Source organism: Nanorana parkeri, unplaced genomic scaffold (genome assembly GCF_000935625.1).
Source record: "Nanorana parkeri isolate BGI_ZX_2015 unplaced genomic scaffold, ASM93562v1 scaffold287, whole genome shotgun sequence".
Classification (NCBI taxonomy): domain Eukaryota; kingdom Metazoa; phylum Chordata; class Amphibia; order Anura; family Dicroglossidae; genus Nanorana; species Nanorana parkeri.
Genome location: NW_017306555.1, coordinates 1,316,357 through 1,339,885, shown reverse-complemented (window position 1 = coordinate 1,339,885; position 23,529 = coordinate 1,316,357). Strand labels below are relative to the sequence as shown.

At 42.2% G+C, this 23,529-nt stretch overlaps 1 protein-coding gene across 1 annotated transcript; it reads left to right on the top strand.

The window, feature by feature from the left end:
- The first annotated feature begins 412 nt into the window (after window positions 1-412).
- Window positions 413-23,529, top strand: GPR157 (G protein-coupled receptor 157). The gene is made up of 5 exons (XM_018557518.1): window positions 413-430; window positions 3,671-4,071; window positions 18,900-19,113; window positions 20,532-20,723; window positions 23,119-23,529. The coding sequence occupies exons 2-5, from the start codon at window positions 3,689-3,691 to the stop codon at window positions 23,344-23,346; spliced, it is 1,017 nt and encodes a 338-aa protein (XP_018413020.1). The 5' UTR covers window positions 413-430; window positions 3,671-3,688; the 3' UTR covers window positions 23,347-23,529.

Below are 23,529 nucleotides of genomic sequence, written 5' to 3'. Positions count from 1 at the left end.
CATCTCCTTTAAACCTTGCAGTGCAGGGGCAGCCCCATTGCAAAGTAAAACTTTTAATAGATTTAGAATAATATTGAAAATTGCTTGCTTTTGAAATGGCATTAACATTTTAAAACTTATATGACATTTTAATCATTGAGTTTACATGTGTTCAATATTATTATAACATACGGTATATATGTAATTTTTTTCAAGCGGTGTGTGTACAGGGAGCGGTCAGTAGGGGGCGCAGTGGAGCGCTGTGCGGAGGGCTCTGTGCTGTTCTCCGGTCTCTTGCTCCGTGTGAACATTCCACCCCCCCATTCCTCTCCAGCTTTACTAGAGCTTTCCTTCCCCTTCCGGATGTCCCGGGTTGAGGCTCCTCCTTGTACACAACACGACCGATAGCTAGGAGAGACAGCGGAGACCGTGCGGGAGAGGTCCGGGACAGGTCAGTGTTGCTCCCCCCCCCCCTCTTGTGTGCTCACACATTGTATCAATCACAGCCTGTCACTGACTCCTCTGATCCTTTCTGTACTTCTGTCTACAAATACAATCCATAGCTCCATAGAAGACTCATTCTATGTTTCCATTTCTTACAGCATCGTGAACTTACTGCCAGTGCCAGTGTTTTCTTGTTTCCAGGGTCAGTCCCAGGTATTTACTGCTTGTATGTGGAAATATTATTGTACCTGGTATTAGATTCTGATATTATGTTACATTGTCTTCTGATGTTTATAAATAGGCAGAATGTGAAATCATAACATGTATACTGGAAGATTTTCAGGTTTTAGGGAACCCCTGCTTAAATAAAACACTCCATTTCACAGTACATTGGTCTGATCCATGAATTGTATGTTTTTGGTCAGTATGGAAGTGTTTCTTAACTTTGATGGTCAGTAAGGAAATTGCTCCCCTACATTGATGTTCAGTAAGGAAATGCCCCCTTGCATTGATGGTCAGTAAGGAAATGCCCCCTTAACATTGATGGTCAGTAAGGAAATGCCCCCTTAACATTGATGTTCAGTAAGGAAATGCCCCCTTAACATTGATGGTCAGTAAGGAAATGCCCCCTTAACATTGATGGTCAGTAAGGAAATGCCAAAATTTGCACAGTGTGTGTGTGCGGCTGTGGGCAACCTTTCGGCTGGCATCCCTTGATTAGCTGATCAAAGGAGCCAGTCGGAAAATCTTCATGCGAACAGAGGCGGCAGCCATGTAGCTCCCGATCAATATGATTCCTCGATCAATATGCTCGTAGCGTTGATGGAGGACTCTGCTCTATTTTTTTCATTCAGCCTGCCGGTTGAACGAATACAATAGAGAAGTGTATGGCCAGCTTTACTTTGGTGGTCAGTGAAGAACAGGCCCCTTAGATAGGTGGTCAGTGGTAGAAGGGCCCCCTTAGATAGGTGGTCAGTGGTAGAAGGGCCCCCTTAGATAGGTGGTCAGTGGTAGAAGGGCCCCCTTAGATAGGTGGTCAGTGGTAGAAGGGCCCCCTTAGATAGGTGGTCAGTGGTAGAAGGCCCTTGGTGGTCAGGGGTAGAAGGGCCCCCTTAGATTGGTGGTCAGGGGTAGAAGGGCCCCCTTAGATTGGTGGTCAGGGGTAGAAGGGCCCCCTTAGATTGGTGGTCAGGGGTAGAAGGGCCCCCTTACAGACAGCTAAAACATCATTGGTATTAGTTGCCTAGGTGAAAGGATGAGAGGAACGGATCTACTGGCCCATGCCGATGGCTCAGACCAGTGAGGTTGGTGCTCTAACTATGCAAGCTCCATCAGCCTGGAGATCAGTCTACCACTGCTCATTGCTCAAGGAACCCCTAACCACCTCTGGAAGAACCCTGGTTGAGGTTGAGGCTGATCTACGTGGTTGATAACTGTCCATAGAGATTATTAGAAATGTTAATAGCTATTTTACCTAGGCATGGAGTTCCTATTATCACCCAATGAAGGTTTCATAGTCATGGAAGGGTGTCAGGTGTACTAGATAATGATGCTGTGTTACTGGAATGTATGGCATACAGCATACTAAACACCGGATCTTGTAAACATGCCGTTAAGTGGACTATAAAGTCTTGTGTACATGAATCTGTTCTACTTTGATGTGTAGGAATTGCCTGAACGCGCGCACACACACACTTTCAATATGTGTGTGGTGGGAGCTGCCAACCAGTAACCGAGTCTGTGTTGTTTTTCCTGGGATTAACATGGAGGAAGTAGCTAATAACAAAAAGCAGGTGACAAGCTTGGAGCACACTGAACGCACCATGCACATCCTGTGCATTATCCCCTGCTCATAATATTAGTCACTTATCTCCTCCTACAGTCTGCTCCTTCCTTATTCCTTTCTGCTGGCTCAGCATATAGGGTCACAGGCTGTTATGTATTGCAGACATTGCATTCAAAGACTTGATTACTGGAACTGTAAATGTCCCTTTCTTTAGATGCATCACAGTTCTCCTCAGGCACACCCTGAATGTTGAAATCTTTTTACTGATTTATTTTTAGCTCTCAGTGTGTATAAAGAATGAATCCATTATTGTCAGCTTGATAAATTCAGACATTGTGTCCTGTCATCCCTGCACCCTGTATATTTCATCCCCTTATCATTCTCCCAGCCGTTCTCAACTAGGGTTCCTCTAGGGCAGTGGTTCTCAAGCTGTGTAACCTCAGGACCCACATTTGTCCTTGGTCATTAAGTCGCCACCCAAGTCTGCAATGTCTGCACGGCATTAGGGTACTGCGTGTTCCGGTGCAGGCGTACGAACTGTGGGTGGGAGGTGCGTTTTGGGTACCATTAAAATGAGTGGCAACGCAACACACCTCCCAACACAGAATGCACGGTAGGTGCAAATGCGTGGTACAGTGCGGTAATCACACTGTACTATGCAATTAACGCGATGTACTAGTGTGAATGGGCCCTTTTTTTTTCTTGAGGTACACCCAGGCTCCCTACCGTACAAGAACTGGAGTGGATCCTCAGCCTGAGGTCCAGTGTGGGCTGCTGTGCTGTGACGGAGCTCCATCCATATGTGCATTGCTTGCACAGCTCCCTTGCGTGCCTGTAGAGGTGCCGGGAGCCAGAATGTGATGACACTCCGGTCCAGGCACTTCTATAGGACATGTGAGGGAGCTGTAAGCAATGCACGTATGGATGGAGCTGCCTCGCGGCCATAGCCCTATCCCATTCCACCTCAAAATGACACTCGGCACCAGGCAGCATATTTTGAATGGCTGCTTGGCACGAGAACTGACAGTGCTGCGCTAGGGGAAGGCAGAAGAGCCTCTAACCTAGAAAAGTGGAAGGCATGTGCCGAACAACTGAACACAGGCTCACGACCCAGCAGTTGAGAACCAAGGCCCTAAAGCATGCTTGCTCTTTCCACTGAACCCCTATGCATTTATTGTAGCAGGGGTCCCCTATAAAAAATAAACAAACAAATTTCTCCAGGACCTGCATTTCACTTGGCAAGCTAGAACATGTACAATTAGAACTTAACTCAACCACAGAGTTTTTTTAGCACAGAGCACATGCAAAGTTTATTTTGCCAAACAAACTTAGCATGCAAAGAATAGAGCCGGGCAACGGGGCAATGTTATTTCTGCACGCAGGTTTGGGGTGGTAGATGACAATGTATTTTGCAATCAAGGCTGATGTCTGTAAGATTAATACATTTGTGTGTTTTTGTAGGTTATATACTAAGTTTCTATGGCTTGGCTGGAGATCGCACCAGAAAACCTGTACTTGTCTGAGCAGGTGATTGTTCTGCTGTCTTGTGCCTTGTCCTTCCTGGGTTCTGCCCTCATCATCTTCACCCACATCCGCTGGCCAGAGCTTCGGAGTCGCCCACGTCAACTTCTCCTCTTCTTGTCTGTAGCTGACCTGTTGTCAGCGGTCTCCTACTTCTATGGAGTCCTGCGTGATTTTAAGGCCTCGACATGGGACTGTGTGGCCCAGGGTGCCCTATCTACTTTCTCCAACACCAGCTCTTTCTTCTGGACCATGGCGGTTGCCCTCTACCTATACATCACTATTGTTCACTCTCAGCAGAGCCTTGCTGAACATATGATCTACTGGTTCCATGTAATCAGGTTAGTAAAAGCCATATATGTTATATAAACACATTCAGAAGTAGGAGATGTGCCAGTAGGTGAGATGTAGTGGTTATGAATACTTATTAATCCATCAAAACAACCAACTGCATTCTTTAGGGAACAGGTTCTCTTGTAGACTTTGTGACCTAATTTTGTGAGTAATCTCCTAAAAGATTTTCCACGAGTTGCTGAGTGAGCATGTTTACTCTGAAACATCAGCAAGAAGAATAGCACAATCGTTTTAACTTTTTTTGCTGTTTCGTTATTTCAGAAGTCTGCAGGAAGGGTTAGTGAACCGTGGTGCCTGCCCTGCTTGCAGCTGTTCATTGTTGTCTGAGGTTTCTAAGTTACAAGGAACTTGATGAAGCTGACAGGAAAAAGGAGTGTTTGAAGGAGGAACAAAAAGATACCTTGATTGTCACCAGCACACCACCAGTATTGCAGTCCAAAGAGTTTGTTTATTGGAACGTCATGCCGCCAAAACTGGTGACATGACATTCCAATAAACAAACTCTTTGGACTCCAATACTGGTGGTGTGCTGGTGACATGTATTCATCTTTTGAAGGAGGAACCACACGTTTTGGGTCACTGATTTGGAGGCACATTTAAAGCCCGATTGAACTTTTGAGTTTAAATTGGTTAGAAACATTTCAGGTGCATCAAAACCAAAATCGCATGCTCTCTATTGATTGAAGAGCTCTAGCTTTGACTCAGCAGGCAGTGTGGCCCTGTTACCCAGAGAGACCACTGCTTCTACACAGAATGCAAAGGTTCTACGCTGTAGTATGCTAGAAGGAATCTAGCTTTTCTACTCAGGACGTGGCTGCTTTCTGAAGAAAATGAACTGTAAGACTTTGCACAACTTTTGTTATGGTGCACCTGGAATGCATTTAGCTGATTTTTACCCAACCCCAGTTTGGATTTAGTAACCTAGAACAAATGTGCACTAAAAACCATTGATATGGGCCTTGAGGAGATAAGGTTAGTGCCTGCGGTCCTCCTCTGTGGTGAGGAATTTAGGAGGAAGGATTATATCTGACTAGAGGTTCCAGAAGTCATTTAACTTAGGGTTGTGAAGTGGTGCATTGATGCAAGTAAGGCAAGGCAATTTATACAACCTGTTTTATTAATCCCTTTTGGGTAAGATACTTTGCAGTGGTTTTTAGAAGCCATTTTTTACCGTTTGACACCTGTAAGATTTACACTGCCTGTCCAAAAAAAAAGGTCACCCTCTCTAATATTTTTCGTTGGACCCACTTCTAAGAAAGGAAAATTATAGTAAGTATTAGGTAATCATTTTCTAATTTTCTGTAATATATAAAACACACACACTGTCTAGCCAAAAAAAAGTCACACACTGCTATTTTGTTAGAGTGCCTTTAGCTTTGATTACGGCATGCATTCGCCATGACATTTCGATAAGCTTATGCAATGTCAAAACATTTATTACCACCCAGAATTCCATTAACTTTTCACCAAGATGTTGTAGTGATAGGAGAGTTGGATTACTGCTTAAAGTCTTCTCCAGCACATCCCAAAAGGTCTCAATGGGGTTAAGGTCTGGAATCTGTGTTTGCCAATCCATATGTGAAAATGATGCCTCATGCTCCCTGAACCACTCTTTCACAATCTGAGGCCAATGAATCCTGGCATTGTCATCTTGGAATATGCCCAATGTGCCGTCAGGGAAGGAATAATCAATTGATGGAAAAATCTGGTCATTCAGGTAGGCAGCTGACCTCATTTTTTGGGGACATAACATTGCTGAACCTAGACCTATTATCCAATGGAAGGCTCTGACCTATTGTTTAGCAGGTGGTGACTTTTCTTTTGGCCAGGCAGTGTTTATCTGGGTTTTTATTTATTTTTCTGTAGGTAAAATGCCATTCTTTACAGATTTACTTGTCTCTTCACTTGGGTGCATACTTTTGGCCCCACTTAATTTATCTTGTTGCAATGGGGGAATTCTGTGGGTACAGACAAATGGAATTATGGTAGACTGTAGCTGGAGTAATGCAGAGAAAAGCTGCAGCCTCAAGAGCTTTACTGCAGGCAAGAAAATGCGATGAGTGTTTTATGTTAGACAACAACCATAAGGCTGGGTTCACACCTGAGCGTATTTTTTCAGCTTGTTTTTTTTGCATTTTTTAGCATGTTTTTCCATTCAGTGAAACGTGCGTTTCACTGGCGGTATGATTTTTTTTTTTTTTGCTTTTTTTTTCTTTTCTTTACAAAAAAAAAATTTTTTCACTTTTAAACTTCCAACTGGCTCCGCCCCCCTTCCACGGAAGTCGGCAGCCGCCGGAGGACACAGCAGGGATCGCAGAAAGGTAAGACCTGTACGTGTATTCCCGAGTGTGGCTCGGGGTTACCGCTTTGTTAACCCCGATCCACATTCGGGAATACCAATGGAAGCGCGCTGAAATACGCCCCTTCGCGCTGTGAAACGCCCAGGTGGGAACCATGCCCATAGGCAATTATTGGTTTTCACATGTTGAGTGTTTTACAGCGCGTAGGAAAGCACTGTAAAACGCCCAGGTGTGAACTAGGCCTAAAGGTACTGAACTGGGGGCAGCAGTACAATGCAGCCACCTAGGTTTTTCTGCCAGTAACGCACTTCCTATCCTAGGATGGCCGCACTTACCCATTGTACTGTACTTGTGGAGGAGCAGCATTGTTGGCCTAGGACAGGACTACAGAACACCCCCTATCTTTTCTATAACATAGAGAGGATGTATTTTATAGTCAACACAAATAGCTGGGAATAATGTGACTGAGTGTCGTACAGGCAAAGAGCCCAGGGAGCTTTCAGCTCACTAGATTTCTGGCAGGATAAACATGTTTTGCACTTGTTTAAAAGATATAAAGAAACGCTTTCAATCGAAAAAGGCAAAAAACAAGGGCCATTTATTGTAAGGGTTTACATACACTTTAAATGGTCAGTTTTCCAATCGCAGATATTTAACTTTGTCGCACTAAATCCCTGAGTGGCTTCCTACATCTGTGCACTGTCTGTTCAAAGAATGAGTGTAACAGTGTTAATCTTAAAACAGTGCCACATTTGTATACATTCTATAAACAGACCTTTGTTATGTAATTTGTGTAGACCTACATTTGTTGTTTGTAATGTCACGCATTAGTTACAGTCTGATTTACTTACTTTAGAATGTTTTTAGTGCAATTAGATGATCAATTACAATAAATTTGAAGAGTTTCATGTGAGTGGCTGGCTTATGGGGTTGAAGCTGCAAGGATGAAAACAACTAAATGAGAAACAATTATTTCATTTATGTGAAAGTTTAAAAGTTCATGTTAAAAAACCCTGAAGGGTTTGATTGCTGTGTGCCCAAATGCCTGGGAGCACACTTGGTCAGCCCATGACTTGTTATGATATAATCATAGATTTTATTCTGTAACTCAAAAGCAATAAAATTACAGAAAACCACTAATCCCCGAAGGCCTGGAAATATATACAGCATATAAATGCACAGAATTCACACTCGTGTCACATAACCTCTTGTATGTCCTAGATTGCCACAGCTGTAAAGAACATCATGTATCCAAACATTGCTTATCAGATGTATCTTCTGCAAATATAAATTCAGTCAGGAGGGGTACCATAGCATTATCCTGCATTCATTTTTGTTTTTTCTTCTATTTCACTCTAACCTATCCCTTAGTAATCTACATCTCCTGTAAATTATCTTTGGTAGTCCTGGCTAGTCCTAGTAGTCCAAGGCCTACCTGCCTTGTTTCAGGATCGGCTGCTAATAAATACCAATTTTTCCTTTTACACAAAAGGCATCTTGAGATAATGGGTGCTTTCCTGTGCAAATAAAAAAACCCCAACAATCATATGCAAAGTTAAACAAAAACACTCTCCTTCTGTGTCTGTTGCTATAATTATAGAAACAGGATGTCTTGCTGCACTCCTTACCGAAAAGACCCCAAACTGGGTGGGTGCTCGTAGTGACCACGGAAGGCACTGTGTATATCACAGAAAGTAGGAATATGTGCTGGTGACATTATTCCTACTTTCTGTTGCTATATATAATGACCAGTGTTCCTACCAGTTTGTATAGTGATGTTGTGACTACTAGATCATGTGTATTCCCTTTTAGTTCGTTTTATGCCAAATTCTTTTTTTTGTTGTTGTGATATTTGTGTGGTTTGCTCTGGGATGATATGTTGTTGATGAACATTGATGGTAGAGCCATTGAATTAGGGTTACTTTTGATGTTATCTGTTCTCTTGGTGTTACTCTGACCAAGTGTGTTCCTCAGGTATTTGCATGTTGAGCGCCCAGTAACACAAAAAAAATTATTTTTTTCATTTCTGTAAATGTGTACATTTGTAAATGAAATGCAACAGGTTATTTATGCCAATACACCAAAAGCACATGATATATAATTCTTAATTTTATATATGCACCAGCAATAATGTATACTACAGTTGGATACACTTTGCTATGACCGATGTACTTGTTACATAAAGTGTGTTGCATTGAATTGATGTGATAGTACCAAGTGAAACCCCTGTAGCATAAAAGATGTGTACTTTGTAGAATGTACAGCATGTGTAACAATATGAGAGCTGTGGTACATCATATTTTATGAAGCATACAAAATTTAAATATCTACCAGATATATTGTCACTTCACTTCCCCTGAGGCCAGTGTGCCTGGCAAAACCGGTAGAGACCGCATCTGGAGGGCCTTGTGATTGTCATGATTGCTCATGGATGACTTCTTTGGTCATTACGAGCCTGCAGTTGGAACAGTGGCTAATGGATGGGTGGATGCTTCACTCAGACTATTGGACCTAGGATTAGATAAGTGCATCACAAATATTTTATTTATGAGATCATAACATGTATTGCATTCTAACTAAACTGCATGATTAGAGCTAGAAGTTTTATATTTGTGTGTTGTTTGGTGGACATTTTCCATATGTTGGAGAGACGCATTCAGTGTCGGCACTGGGAGACACTGGCAGTTCCACTTGTGAGTTCTAAATGTAGTTTTTGTCACACGTTATTGGATGGCTGCTCGATGGCATTAGAGAGAATAGTGCTGTGTCTCTCATGGATCAACCTTTTATTTTTGCAGCATCGGCAGATCCATCTGATAAGCAATGTTCACATATATGATGTTCTTTACAGCTGTGGCAATATAGGACATAACACTCTTCACATTGGCTCTATTACTGCTATCGGCTGTTTTCGTTTGTTCAGAACTTATGTGCATTTCCCCTACCCATTTAGATCTCATGTATTCTTATTCTGGACATAATATGTGCATGATTTGATGGGTGTGCATTTATATGCATCAGTGTCTAATACGCCCATTCACATATACAGTATATCGCTTGGAATGACAGATGTATAAGTATTGTTTGGCAATCCCACTGTAGAATTGGGTGTTATGATCACCCTGTACTCTCACCCAAAGGGGCTGAGAGGTGTCAGGAAGCAAGGGGTTGTCAGGGTTCTGCTTGGGATCCTGGAACTTGGAGATTTCAAATTGATTGATTCAGGAGGGAAGAAAGCTCCCGTCCTGGGTCCAGGGTTTAGCAATGACCAGCACCCAATGATTGCACAGGTGTGCACAGCCCTTAAGGAAAGGATGCTGGCTAGGGGAATTAGCTCCTGCTGGGTATTTGGAACAGACCGTGTTCAGGGGTCAGGAAGACTCCCCCCAGATGTCAGAGAGGAGTCAGGTGAGCTCCTACAGGGATAGGAACAGACCGTGTTTAGGGGTCAGCAGAACCACCCCTATAAGTTAAAGTGGAGTCAGGTAGTGTGTGTGCACTGGAGGCACACAAAGACAGCCAGGGAGGCTGAGGTGAACTGGTGAGGTTAGGAGAGCCGTGAGCCGGAGGGGCCCGCCAGTACAAGTGTAGAACAACACGTCCGAGAGGAATGATGGGTCAGAAGTGGCAATGTTTAAAGTAGAGGCCAGGAGGCTAAACTTGTGTTATGTTGCAAGTATTGCATGGTGGTTATGCTGAACAACCCCTGCGAGGGTATCCAAGATGGATGTGTGAACTTTTGTTTCAATAAAAGTGGGCTACCAAGCCCTTAAACAGAAGATATTGCGAGTGGACTGCATCCTTAAAGTGGTCAGCATATGTGCTAATATCCCCAAACGTCACAGTATGCAAGAGCTTTTATGATCCTTTTAATAAATATTATTCCGCACTCACTATTATCCATGTCTATTAATGAGCTGCCACAAAAGTGTTGTCCTTTTGGAAATGCTGTTTTTTAAAAAGTTTTATTGGTTTTAAATGACATAATGAATGCTATAGTATTTTGATTATCAGGCCTTGGTTGTTTTTATACAGTTTATTGATGAGTGTATGTTCATGAATGTAGGTCCTTTTTTGTGCTGTAACTATTCTTTTGGTGTGAAAAATGGACAGGTACTGTATATTGAGGTTAGTCTTTTGAAAAAAAATGTTACAGTTCAGTATGAAGGAAGTAATTTTAAATAGCCTCTAAACAAAAACACACAACTTCCCTCATATAAAGGAAATGCACGGTCAAAGACAAAATATGGATGTGAAAGTTTCCTTATCGGTACAGAACAACGGACAGCCAACGTTGTTTTCACATTTACTATGCATTTGCATCAAATTTTAAAAACCTAGTTCTATCATTTGATTCAATCAGCATTTGGAATTGCTTAAAAACCTTTTGACTTTAATAGCACTTGAAGTCTCACATGCATTGCATATAACTAGCAGAATTCTGCATCTTGTTGAAATAGAATGATGTAGTTCTGTCTCTTACTATCTGAGAAGGACTCTTGACTGCCGTGTTGAGCAGCACTCGGTGTGAAGTGCTTGTACCGCACACATGACAGTGATTACACAGTATTCTCCGCACACAGCCGTTCTACCGTGTTTTGAAACTGGAGATTCATGAAAGATCTCTATTATGATCTTGGGAAAAACAGAGCAACAAACTGAAGCTTTTAATACCATGGGTAAACACGCAAATAGATCATAAACAACTACTGAAAACACATGTCACTTGATTGCTGGGCCTGCAGGCACAACACAATATATTCTTCTACTTCCAGCGGTCAATCCATTTTTAACATAAGAACAATTTAAATTATGTTGAAATGTTTTTTATATTTTGTGCCGTTACAAGGTTATTCAGTGTCAGTGTTTTTTAAACAGAAGAAAATATTTAAAACCTTTTAAAATAAAACGGTCAGAAAAATAGTAAAATGGTCAGATCAGAATTCACTTACAGCTGCCCTGCCTGCCCCCCAGCCCTTCCCTGAGTGTATACCTATAGTGGTGAGTAATGTGAAAATTATAAAGGGTCAAAATGAATGGGCTGTAACTCATCTCAATGCCTAAAACACTTGGTCCTGCTGCATTATTTGCCCCATCATTGGGGCAAATAATGTGGCAGGACGTTCTGCCATGTACCAGATCGCGCAGACTCGCGCGGTTGCATGAACCGTCCCCATAGCAATGTATGGGATCGTTCATGGCGGATCCGCGCGGCTGAACTGTCCCGGTGTGAACGGGGCCTTATGCTGACAAAGGCTCTGCCCTTTTTTCACATTTGCGTTAAAGTGATACTAAACTCAGGCGTTAAATCTTATAAATGGATTCAAATATCCTACATTTTTGTTAATAGGTATCTCATTTGTGTATCACTCGGCTGTAGATCCTCCTATCATCTCTGAATTGGTGCTGACACTGTCCTTCCTCCTGGAGGGTGGCTACTTTTGTTCCACATGGTCCCTGTGTGTGTGTTGTAAAGTAAACACTGCTCCAAGCTCACTCCCGTGATGGACGACAATCTCAATGCAAATTAGTAAAATTAACACGAGATTGTAGTCCATCATGGGAGTGAGCTTGAAGTTTCATCCAGGGGAACAGTTTGTGACGGCCTGAGTAGCAATACATTAACTTTTATCCCACTCCTAATAACATATCGATCTAGAAGTTTGTAAAGTTACATATTGAAGATGCCCATAGGATGTACTTCCTGCATCTGACACAATCTCACTCAGCCCTCTGAATTTGCACTTCTTTGTGTCAGCTCTCACAGAGCCTGCCTTCTAAACTACAATCTAACATCTCAACACTGTAACATTATCATTGCCTGCTGGAAGCAGACCCATAGCTGGCTCCTTTTGCGCCCGAGGCAAGAACAGAATATTGTGTCGTCCCCCCTGAGGTTATTTTGAGGAAAGTAAATAAATAGGAAATTAATTATACTAGAACTGTTTATGGTGTGATAGGGACTTTAAATGGGATTTTAAGGGGATGATGGGGACAGAGCATGGGGACATGAAGTATAGGGACAGAGAAGGGGTGAAAATTAGATTTTTAAGGGGGTTATGTGGACAGAGCAGAGGTCATTTGAAGATGGGGACAGAGCAAAGAGAAGTAAAGGGGATTTTTAAGGGGTGATGGGGATAGAGCAGGTTACGGCAGAAAATATTCCCAATGCGTTAGCATTGACGTTCCTCTTGTGATCCAAATCGGTGCATTTGTACTTGTATATATTTACTAAACATCATAGAATTCCCTGAATTAAAGTGCTGACTACACGTACAGAATACCAGTCGTTTACTTCATGAGGGTTCATGAGCAGGTTATGGGATAAAATTCTTCCAATTACATATTTAGGTAATTCCCAAGTCCCCTTCATCACCAAGTCTTTCTTGCCATCTCTCAGCACTTTTGAGCTCAGTGTGCAGGGTATAGAGGGAGGGGACACAGAGGGGTGGAGGAATGGTGGAGTTCTGTAGCGCTGGTTGGGATTTTTGTGTGTAGTCGTGCAGTTCGTTTTGTGGCCCATAAAAATTAATTTCTTACAGGTCAACCAGTGCCATAATGTTGCTTTAGTTACCTTTGTTGTAGAAGTAACAAAATTGTCATCCTTGATATTGAAAAGACTGCCTTCAGGCTTTAAACTCTTACCTAGTACATGTGAGCGGTATGAATCATAGCTATGATATGTGGTCTTAGGCTTGTGGGGTAAAAAGGAGGAAGGCACAAGGCTGGTGACCTTGGGGAGCAGAAAGTATTACCCTGACTGGTCAGGGTCTATTTAAATTATCAACTTTTTGGACAGTTTATTTGGGGCTTTTTGTAAATGCTTAAAACTGAAGTCTTATTTAATTTGCAAATAACTTTGGTGTCCTGCTAAAGACACCAAAACTACGATTAAGAATCGTGGTTTTGGTGTCTTTGGCAGGACAGTGGCTTAGAATTTTTTTCCCAAGATATCACCAAAAGAGCCTAGATAGTGTCCCAAAATAAATACATTTATCATGAGTAATTACACTTCATGCCAAACTGGGCTGTAACCGAAATGTAAAAACTGTTGTGGTTCATAGGGGGGTATGAAGGTGATGGCTGAACAGGTTGCGCTGCTGATGACGTTCAGGTCTGGAGTAAATAAGATTGTAACGTGTAAACACGTTCCGGTCTGGTGAGTAAATTCAACCTCAAATACTATGTAACTATACAGGGGTACAGGTAATATACAGGGGTACAGGTACTCCTAGAATGAGATCCTAATAGGTTGGACTTGATGGACTAATGTCTTTATTCAACCTCAAATACTATGTAACTATGTAACTATGACTGTGGGTTATACAGCAAGGACATTTTTCTGTTATTTTCTGGTATTTGTTATATTACTATTGGCTCTTTCACATGAAATACCTTTTATTTTATTTCCAGATTACTGGTCTTATGTCTAGCTGTTGTTTTGTAGCTTAGAATGGCATTAGGTGGAAGACTAGGGGCTAGAGAGGATTATTTCCAGGGAATCCGGATGTCAGTGTTATTAGATCTTATAGTTTCCATAATTTCTATGCAAGTTTTGTTGTAATTTAGGCAATGAGCTGATTACCAAGCTCAATATTGAATGAAACTCTGTACCCCTTTATCCCATGAAAGGAGCCGATTACAGACCTATTAATGTCCATTCATTCTTCAGTGGCCACCCGTTACACCTAATAAGAAAAAATGAATTATTGTTCTTTTCAGCGGATACCCTGAACTCTTGAAAGCTGAAATCTAGTCCCTCTTCGTAACCATATAAAAGCCCAACTGGACTCCACTCAGCTAAAAAACGTTCCAGGTGCATTACAACAAAAGGTTTAAAATGTCATATAGATAATTTTCTGCCAGAGAAGAAAAGCCTGTTCCATGCCAGCATGTTATAGAGGAGGACCCTTGCTCTCTGTATGGAGCAGTGGTCCCTCTGCAAAGGTCCAGCACCCGGGTAAGGCTGGGCACACACCTTACAAACATCGCAAGACTTTTGTCTTGCGATGGTTGTAAGGTACTTAAAAAAACGTACGATCTGCCTATGTTGCATAGGCAGATCGTACTTGCGATGATCGCAAGCCACGCCCCCTGAGGGGCGGGCTTCCGATGACCGCAATGCCGAACGGGCAGTGTGCGCTTGCGCACACCGGCCCGTGCGGCTGTTATCGTACGGACATGCCACAAACCCGCCGAACATCGTACGATGCTCGGCGGGTTTTCAAACATGTCCGTAAGTTTAAAGTCGTGCGACCTTACAGTAGTAGAGGTCGCACGGCTTCCACACACCTTACGAACATCGTACGATCGCGGGATTTCCCGCGATTTTCGTACGATAATCGTAAGGTGTGTGGGCACCCTAAGTTAGACTTTTAAATCTTCAATCAGCAAATTCAATGCTCCCTGCTGATTTGGGGAGCCCTGGCATTATACAACTGTCTGAGATGGCTGCATGAATAATGTGATCATGTTTTGTTTTTTTTTAAACATTGTTTCTCTTGTTTTTGATTGAATTTTATTTACACTTGCCCAAATCAGGTTGAATCCTTTTTATTTTTCATATGCTTTTAAATGTCATTATTGTTTAAGGATAAACTGCATGTTGGCGCAACGTGGCGTTCTTGCCTTGCCTTGCCTGAGGATCAAGGTTTATTTCCCACCAGAAACACTGCACTGCATGGAATTTGTTCTTCCTATGCTTGGGTGGCTTGTCTCTGGGTGCTCCGTTAACTCTCTTCATAGCCCAAACATTTTCAGGTACATTAGCTTCCAGTGCTACTCTGCATGTGATGGAGACAATGTACTTCAACCTTCGTCAGGTACAGAGAGCGTTATGAAATGTGTATGTACTCAGTAAAGCAGGATTTGTATGGGTTATGTAAATTATATTTCAATTCTAAAACAAAAACAAGTTGTGAATTTATTTAAAAAAAAAAATAGGTTTCTAAATACGGTTTAAAGTAATATTAAGCTATCACTCTTTTTTTTTAAATAATGAATCCAGATCAAACAAATGTACATTGCCCAGCAATGTATTCATTTACATGTTTGCCTAACCACTTACAATCATTATGTTTTGAACACCTGACTCCATCTCTCTCACTTCTGCTTCCCTGTACTTCCTGTTGAGTCCAAGATCAGGCGGGACAGAGTAGTCTCCGGTAGCCAATTTATTAGCATGGAGAATGAAGGAAGGGAGTGACTTGCCTTGCTGTGTCTGTATATTTGGGGGAGCAAAACAAATGACAAACGCACTCAACAATTTGTCACCAGTTATACAGTAAGGTGCACACGAAATGGGCTTTGAACAGTAAAACAGTAGAAAGGCATCATGGCACACTCACAAACCAGTATGTAAAACAACTTGTCTCACCACTAAGGTCAATAACAGAGGTTTGGGGGAGACACACATGGGCTACTATCTCACACACAAGAGTGGCTCCATAAGCGGAAAGGAGCTGCCCTAAAACAGTATATCTGTGCCAGTGCTCAGCAAACAGGTGGTTCTGCAGGAAACTAAAACCTTTAAACATCAATGGGCAGCATCCATTGTAAGCAGGACCGTGCCTATAATGAGGCAGCCTAAAGCAGATGTCTTAAGGTGCCATCTTATTGAGTCATGCTAATGGAGAAAGTGGTTTCTCCCTTCTGGCTGTGGCTGTGTGTATGAATCACAAACGTGGCTGAAGAGAATCACATTTTTTCAGCTAGAACAGTTCACATATATTTATTTAACTTTGTATAGGGCTGCCTGGTCAGAGTTGTAGAGAAAAAAAGCTGAATGTCAAATCACTTTGAAGATTCTCTTCTACGCTTGTCTTTTGTCTTTGAGATCGGGGTCAGAGTTACAGACTCTGGAAGGTTAAAAGGAGATCCCGGAGTGTTTTGTATTGCAGCGCTGGCACCGTGTCCTGACATCAGGTGGTTTAAGAGCAGACGCAAGGTTAAAAGACCGTGTCACACTTGTCACCAGACGCAATCTGAGATCCTCTGGCTGCTGAAATGAGGCTATTTATAGCTGATTGGACCACATAGAGAATCCTAAATCCCACTGCTTGTTCTGAGTACTTCTGTTCCATCATTCAGGTCGTCATTTAGAAAAAATAATGCTGTTGGAAAAGAAATTCTGAACGGTCATGTTTCCTGTTCATGTTAGTAATGAAATGCCAACTTTGGTTGTTATAAAACATTATATATCTTTTTGAACCTCAGCTGGGTTTTTACATATCAGAGCAAAGACTACGAAATGTTTTTTATTACTGTCTGTGTCTCTAGCTCTGGGAGATTACCCATCACTTCCTGTCTTGTTGACTACATGTTACCAGGACAGGAAATGGGAGAAAAGCGGAGGGAGGTTCAAACCCTTCCCCACTCTACTAAATTAATAGACTGGGGCAGACAAAATGTGGAGCAGATTTACACTGCAGCCAGTCAGCTTTTCTCTCTCATTTTCAAATCTTACCTGAGCAAACTGAAGAGGGATGCTGATTGGTTGCCATGGGCAACTGCTCCAGATTTTGTTTTAATAAACCCCCCCCCCAATGTATTCAGCCAATGGACACACATCTCTGCTATGCCCCCAGTTATGGGGACCATTAGTAATTTACATGTGAGAAATGATTGGGTAAACCCAAAATAGTTTGTTTTGGTTTTTTTTTTTAAATCCATTACTTTTCCTTTATACATTCAAAAACGTTTTACATGGAGCTTTTGAGGTAAAAGCAAACAGATCCATCCAAGCAAATATAAAATAGTATAGTTTATCAAGATATGTATAAAAACAGATTATTAAGATATTATACAAAATTCCCCTCAATTGAAGGCCCACCAATCCACTTTTTCATTACCCAACATATAAAAGTCAGAATGTCAATTAAGTAATAACATGATGGCAGGCCAGAATTTCCCTCGACGTGTTTTGTGGAATTACTTCCCACTTCTTCAGGAGGACCAAACAGAGGCATATATGACACTCGCCGGGGGGGTTGGGGTGGACAGGTGTTCAGACGATAGAGGATAAGGGATATCTAGATTCAGCCAATGACCTTCCAAGGAGGGCCCCATGAGGGAGATTTTATGACAAAATTGATATTGTAGATCAGGTGCACACAGCTTCTAAAATGAAAAACATTCTCGGTCTGTCCTCTCTCCAATACACCCTTCACACCTTCCACCTTTCTGGCAAGATAGAGTTCCAACGTTTTCCTTTTATACCAGCTTTTTAAAATGGCAAAGAAGACAATTAAGAGATAGGATTAGGGTTTTGGTGCAAAATAACACTTCTTGGTCTAGTAAGCACATTTTACTGGGGCAGGAAGTTTGGAAAAATAACTCAAATGAGGACACCGAAAACAGAGGCTCTACTTCTTTGCTGTGCATTAGGAAAAAAAGAAAACGTTTTGACTGGAGTTCTACTGTGAGTTTTATGTTTTGTGATCCTTTGGAATGATGTGTGAATATACATGTACTCTAGAAAGGTGTTTATTCATGTTCTCTCTTTCTTTTTCTTTGTCTTTGAAGGGAGCATGTAATGTAGGACTTAGTTTGGTTAGAGTATATGTTCATTTTAAATAACAATTGCCTTTAGTTAATTACTGCAGAACATTTAATAATTACTGATTTTGGATATATACGGTATATACTGTTTACAATATCCAAAATACCTGCTGATTCTGCCAGTTTTCTCCATGTAGCCACACTTCCTCTCGTCTGTGAACGCTAACCAGGGCTGTAAGCCCAGTAGTGACGTAGACTGACCTTTCCTCTCCTTGCCAGCACCTGGAACAACGGGACAGTTCCATAGTCAGCCTGTGAAATCACAGGGCAACATGACCCAAGCATGCCGGCAGCAAATCCTTACGGGAGTCATGCTGTCAGAGCCTATCTTATCATCCCAGCACTGGGTCGGAGCCTATCCTATCATCCCAGCACTGGGTCGGAGCCTATCCTATCATCCCAGCACTGGGTCGGAGCCTATCCTATCATCCCAGCACTGGGTCGGAGATGAGTGTATCATCACACCCCTAGGCATTCTGAAGGGGAAGTTAAACCGCTTAATTGCGATTGAAGGGGAAGTTAAACCGTTTAATTGCGATCATAAGACCGCTTCAGCACTGGGTCGGAGCCTATCCTATCATCCCAGCACTGGGTCGGAGCCTATCCTATCATCCCAGCACTGGGTCGGAGCCTATCCTATCATCCCAGCACTGGGTCGGAGCCTATCCTATCATCCCAGCACTGGGTCGGAGCCTATCCTATCATCCCAGCACTGGGTCGGAGCCTATCCTATCATCCCAGCACTGGGTCGGAGCCTATCCTGTCATCACAGCACTAGGCAGATGATGAGTGTAGGACGAAGCCCCCTGGCATTCTGAAGGGGAAGTTAAACCGTTTAATTGCGATCATAAGACCGCTGGTTTGTTTTTAGAAGGGTTTTTATTCCATCAGTGGGATTGCATGCATATATTATTACAGTGATGTGATAATAAAAGTTGTACTTTAATTTCTTACAGCTGGGGTGTTCCTCTTGTGATCACAGTGACTGCAGTGTGCCTACAGAAGATTGGCTATGATGCATCCTACGTTTCAGTGGGTTGGTGCTGGATCGATATAGCGGCGGATGACAGGCTTACATGGATGCTGTTGGCTGGGAAAGTGTGGGAGATCTTGGCTTACCTGGTCTTGCCTTTTCTGTACATCCATATAAAGAAGCACATTGGCAGAGCGGTATAGTACTCTTTACTGGTTCCTTTCAATGCCTTCACTTGTACATTGTAGTCTCAATATATGAAGCACAGTAATGCAATGCAATTTTTTCTTTCAGTAAGTTAACTTCAAAAAACAAATCCTAATGTTGTTTATAACATGCATCTTTTTGAGTAAACCAGAATTTTGATATTATGTATTACTATGTTCAGATCAGTAAAAAATTATTCCTGATGGCCTGTTATTGGTTACTGCACTTTGCTTTATATTTGCCCTGTGCACCACATCTGGCAAAGCCTGCATGTTTAAAGAGACCCTGTCAGGTCTCTACAAAATTCAGTCCATCAGGTCCCTGCAATAGAAGAGCTCCTATACTACCACCTCTGTAGCAGCCCATGTGTCCTGCCTCCCCTCTGTGTTCCTGCGTTGCAGCTTCTGTCCATATCTTTGGTATTTTACACTTCTGGTGTAGAGTGGTGGTAGCTCTGTAGTCTAATGTCCCCCATGTTGCTACTGAATCCTGTAATTAAGGGGTTTTTAATGGCAGAGCAGGGTAGTACCTAAGCCATATTAAACCACAAGTGCGCTCAAAAACAGAGGCTGAATACTTCTATTTCAGGCGGTTTGTTAAGTCTTCACTCTCTGGATGAGCTACCAGCGTCACCCCGCCAGGCGCTGTGGTTTCTCCTGACACTGTTACTACAGGACTCAGAAGTGACAGAAGGGTTAATGAGAGGAACCACAGCATGTGTTAACTGTTAACTCTTTTTACTGGGGGCTTGTGGTTCCAATTTTCTAATTGTAGCTACAGTGTCACGTTGAAGGTGATGTTTAATCTCCAGTTCCTGGAACATCTTCTTGCACCAGATGTTAGGATGTCTCAGTCACTGCCAACGGCTATAATAGCATATCAGTGGTCCTGCCAGCATAAGGTCTGTACCCATTCACTGTACTGCCCATGAGGGTTTCCGGAACCCCACCGGAAGTGTAAAGTAGCCACTGATTCAAGCTTACTCCCATAATGGACTACAATCTCACGTTTAGTTTAATAATTTGTATTGAGATTGTAGTCCATCACTAGAGAGCTTGGAGTCTCCAGAAGAAAGGACAGCGTCCGCAATAATTCAGAGATGATTTGAGGGTCTACAGCCGAGTGATGCACAAATAAGCTACATTTATGTTAATAAAGGTACTTGAATGCATTTTTAAGATTTAACTCCTGAATTTAGTGTCACTTTAAAGGATTTGCTACTGATGGCTTGGTGCCAGATACCAGAGCATACCTTCAAAGGTCTAGAGGGGTCTATGCCTTGATGGGTCAGGGCTTTTTTGGTGGCAAAAGGGGGACCTACTGAATATTAGGCAGGTGGTCACAATGTTATGGCTGATTTGTGTCTTCATGTACATGTGTCATTAATTATGTGACTTTCTCTCTCCAGCATAGAGCTTTATCCGAATATCGTCCAATCCTATCCGCTGCTCCTGTGTACCAGCCCAAAACTATAGCTGACAAGAAGCTGGTCTTCATCCCTGTTATTTTCATCTTTCTCCGCATCTGGAGCACCATCCGCTTCATCCTGACTCTTTGTGATTCTCCAGCAGTGCACAACCCCATCCTTGTTGTACTACATGTAAGTGAGGTTTTATTACTCGATAGTAAATTATAACTCCGAGTGACCAGGATAATGAATCCTGGAACTAATATTACAAGTGCACAAAAAATAAAAAGCTGAACTAATTCATAACGCCCCTCCTTGGTTGCTGCTGCACTGATCTGCTTATGAGAATCTCTTGCGCGCCTTCTTTCTTCTGGGACGGCATCCTGAAAGAAAAAAAAGAGTGCATCATTGGTCATGAAGCCATGCTGACCAATGACTGCTCGCTATTGCCAGCATTATGATGCTGCACAGCCTCCTGGGGTTTGTAGTGAAGTTTTGAAGTGTGTGACCCATTACACCGGCTAGCATTGGCAGTGGAAGGTTGTCCTCTAAGCAGATAAGTGTAAGTGCAGCGGGGATGAGGAGAGTGGGGGAGGTGTTGCGAGTTAGTTCACCATTTCATTTTTTTTTGTGAAAAGGTGAACTAACCTTTTAAAAAATATCTTTTTAAATCAGAAAGTCTGCTCCATTTACCTATAATCTGAGTGTTATAAAATCCCAACAAGCTTCTCACGGTGCTTTTCGGCTGCCTTTTGTCCTATAACAAGCCTTTTATCACATCATTGTGTGTTGTGCAGCCTCCTTCTAAAGCTACATTATACGTAGGCATGGCTGCAGTTCACTTACAGCGGCAATATTCTAAACTACCAGGAAGCCACATTTGGGAAGACTCAGATTCAGGACACTTGATAAGTTAAGGCTGCTGACAACTATTAGGAGTTAGGTAGTGAACAACAAATATGTAATTGTCAAGAAAAATAAATAAATCACCTTAGCAGGTAGGCTGTCTTTGAGTAAGGTTAAAAGCATTTTAATTACGACCTGGAATGTAGCGCAAGAAAAAAAAAATCACCTAAAAACTTTAGGTGCCATTATCGGTCCGCTTCAACATTTCCTAATAATGTCAAAGGCTATCGGACCTTTCTTGCCCTCTGCACTTTCCTATTGGCCAGTAAAGCTGCCCATTATTGTTAGAAGAGCTGCAGACAAAATGTCGACACTGTCCTTTACTATGTGGAAGTATCCAAGCTAATTGGTTAAGACACCCAGGGTCTTAGTGGCCATGCAGCACATATATTGTATGTTCAGTTTATATAATCCATATGTATAGTTTATGCAGAATTCAGGTTTCCTGACTCTCTTCTACTTGTTTCTATATATCTACATATTTAAATATTAATATCGCTCCCACAATGATGCCAGGACCCATCCCATTGTCATCTATTACTCCCTTCTTGAGCACACTGTTAGAACAGGCATGGCGAACTCTAAATCAAGACAGTGTACTTCCTTGAATATAATTCAGTAAGAGGTTTTCATATGTTCAAAGGGTTATTGTTAAAACAAAACGTTATACGTGAAACACAAAGCGGGATGGCATAAACCATACACATCAGGGGCGTGCGGTCAGGGGCCATTTCAGATCGGCATCTAACAAGTTACACAGCAGGCAATCCTCCCCGCTGTGTAACCTGTCACGGAGCCTTAACATTAACTATGCATAACCCAGAAACATAACCATTAACATTAACTATGTATAACCCAGAAACAGGCAAATTAAATTGATAATCCTTTCAAGCGCCGTTTGGATTTTAACACATGGCCTACACAATAACTATTCTTTCACTGTAACTTGCAGAATGCAAACATTAGAACAGTACCAGAAATCATTGTTAGAGGCACTACAAATGCATCTATAGCCAGTTTTGGGTAGAGTGGGAAAGTGTTGACATTTTTATTGCTGTCTTGTCCATACTGGGGAGGATCACTGTCTCTGTGACCATTGCCACTGGGAAAGTGATGGGAAGTCCAAAACATTGCACTTGTCACCAGAAAAGAAACTCTGGGAATATCTCCAAATAGGGAGATCTTTTTCAGTTGCAACTAAGAGAGGATTTCCTCTCACTTCTTCTTGGGACTCAGGGATAGGAAGAAAAATGTTGGTTTTGACTTCAGCTCCAGAATAATGTTATGACCTGTAGCTTCTGTTGGCAGTGGATGCAGAACACATTCAGGACTCCCAAGCAGTAAGCACTTTCAAGGAGAGGTAATATCTATGCTGCCATGCTCAGCGTAGGAATAAGTAATGCCACACTCAATGAGCTCTTTTTCACAAGGACAGGTCAGCAGGGGCATCCTACATACTGTATTATATAGGAACAGCTTTTCTTTCAAAATTCACTCAAGTGTTTTATTATAAAAAACTTGAATACTGAAATACCAAGAATGGGGATATTTAGTAAAGTGTTGTAATGTAGTCCAATTTTAACTGAAAGTAACTAAAGAGATCACCACCACATGCGTCTCTCAGGGCAAACTGCTATGATTGTTCCTTGTCCTAATCATTCCTATTTTTCCTCATTTACAGGGTATTGGAAATAGCTTCCAGGGTGGAGCAAACTGCATCATGTTCGTTTTATGCACACGTGTCATCAGAACCCGTCTTCTGAAATCACTATGTTGGTGTTGCTACGGATCGCCCGGCTCTGGTGACGTCAGGGGGGGTCCGGTGTCTGAGAGTTATCCATCGGGCTATGGTTCCACATCTGGGATCCTCGACAGCCAGGAGTGGTCACCACATCAGCCCAGTACTTGAATGTGCTGCAGGATCTTCCATCCACCCAATTAAAGGGTCTTCTTTAGACTTCACTGGTTTTATGGAATTTGTAGTTACAATGACAAGCGACCTAAATGGAGCTTTAATGTGCCCTGTGTAAAGAAGCTGGTAAGATGTACAGGACTCAAAGTCTGTTCTAGGCACTTACCATGGGGTTCTTGT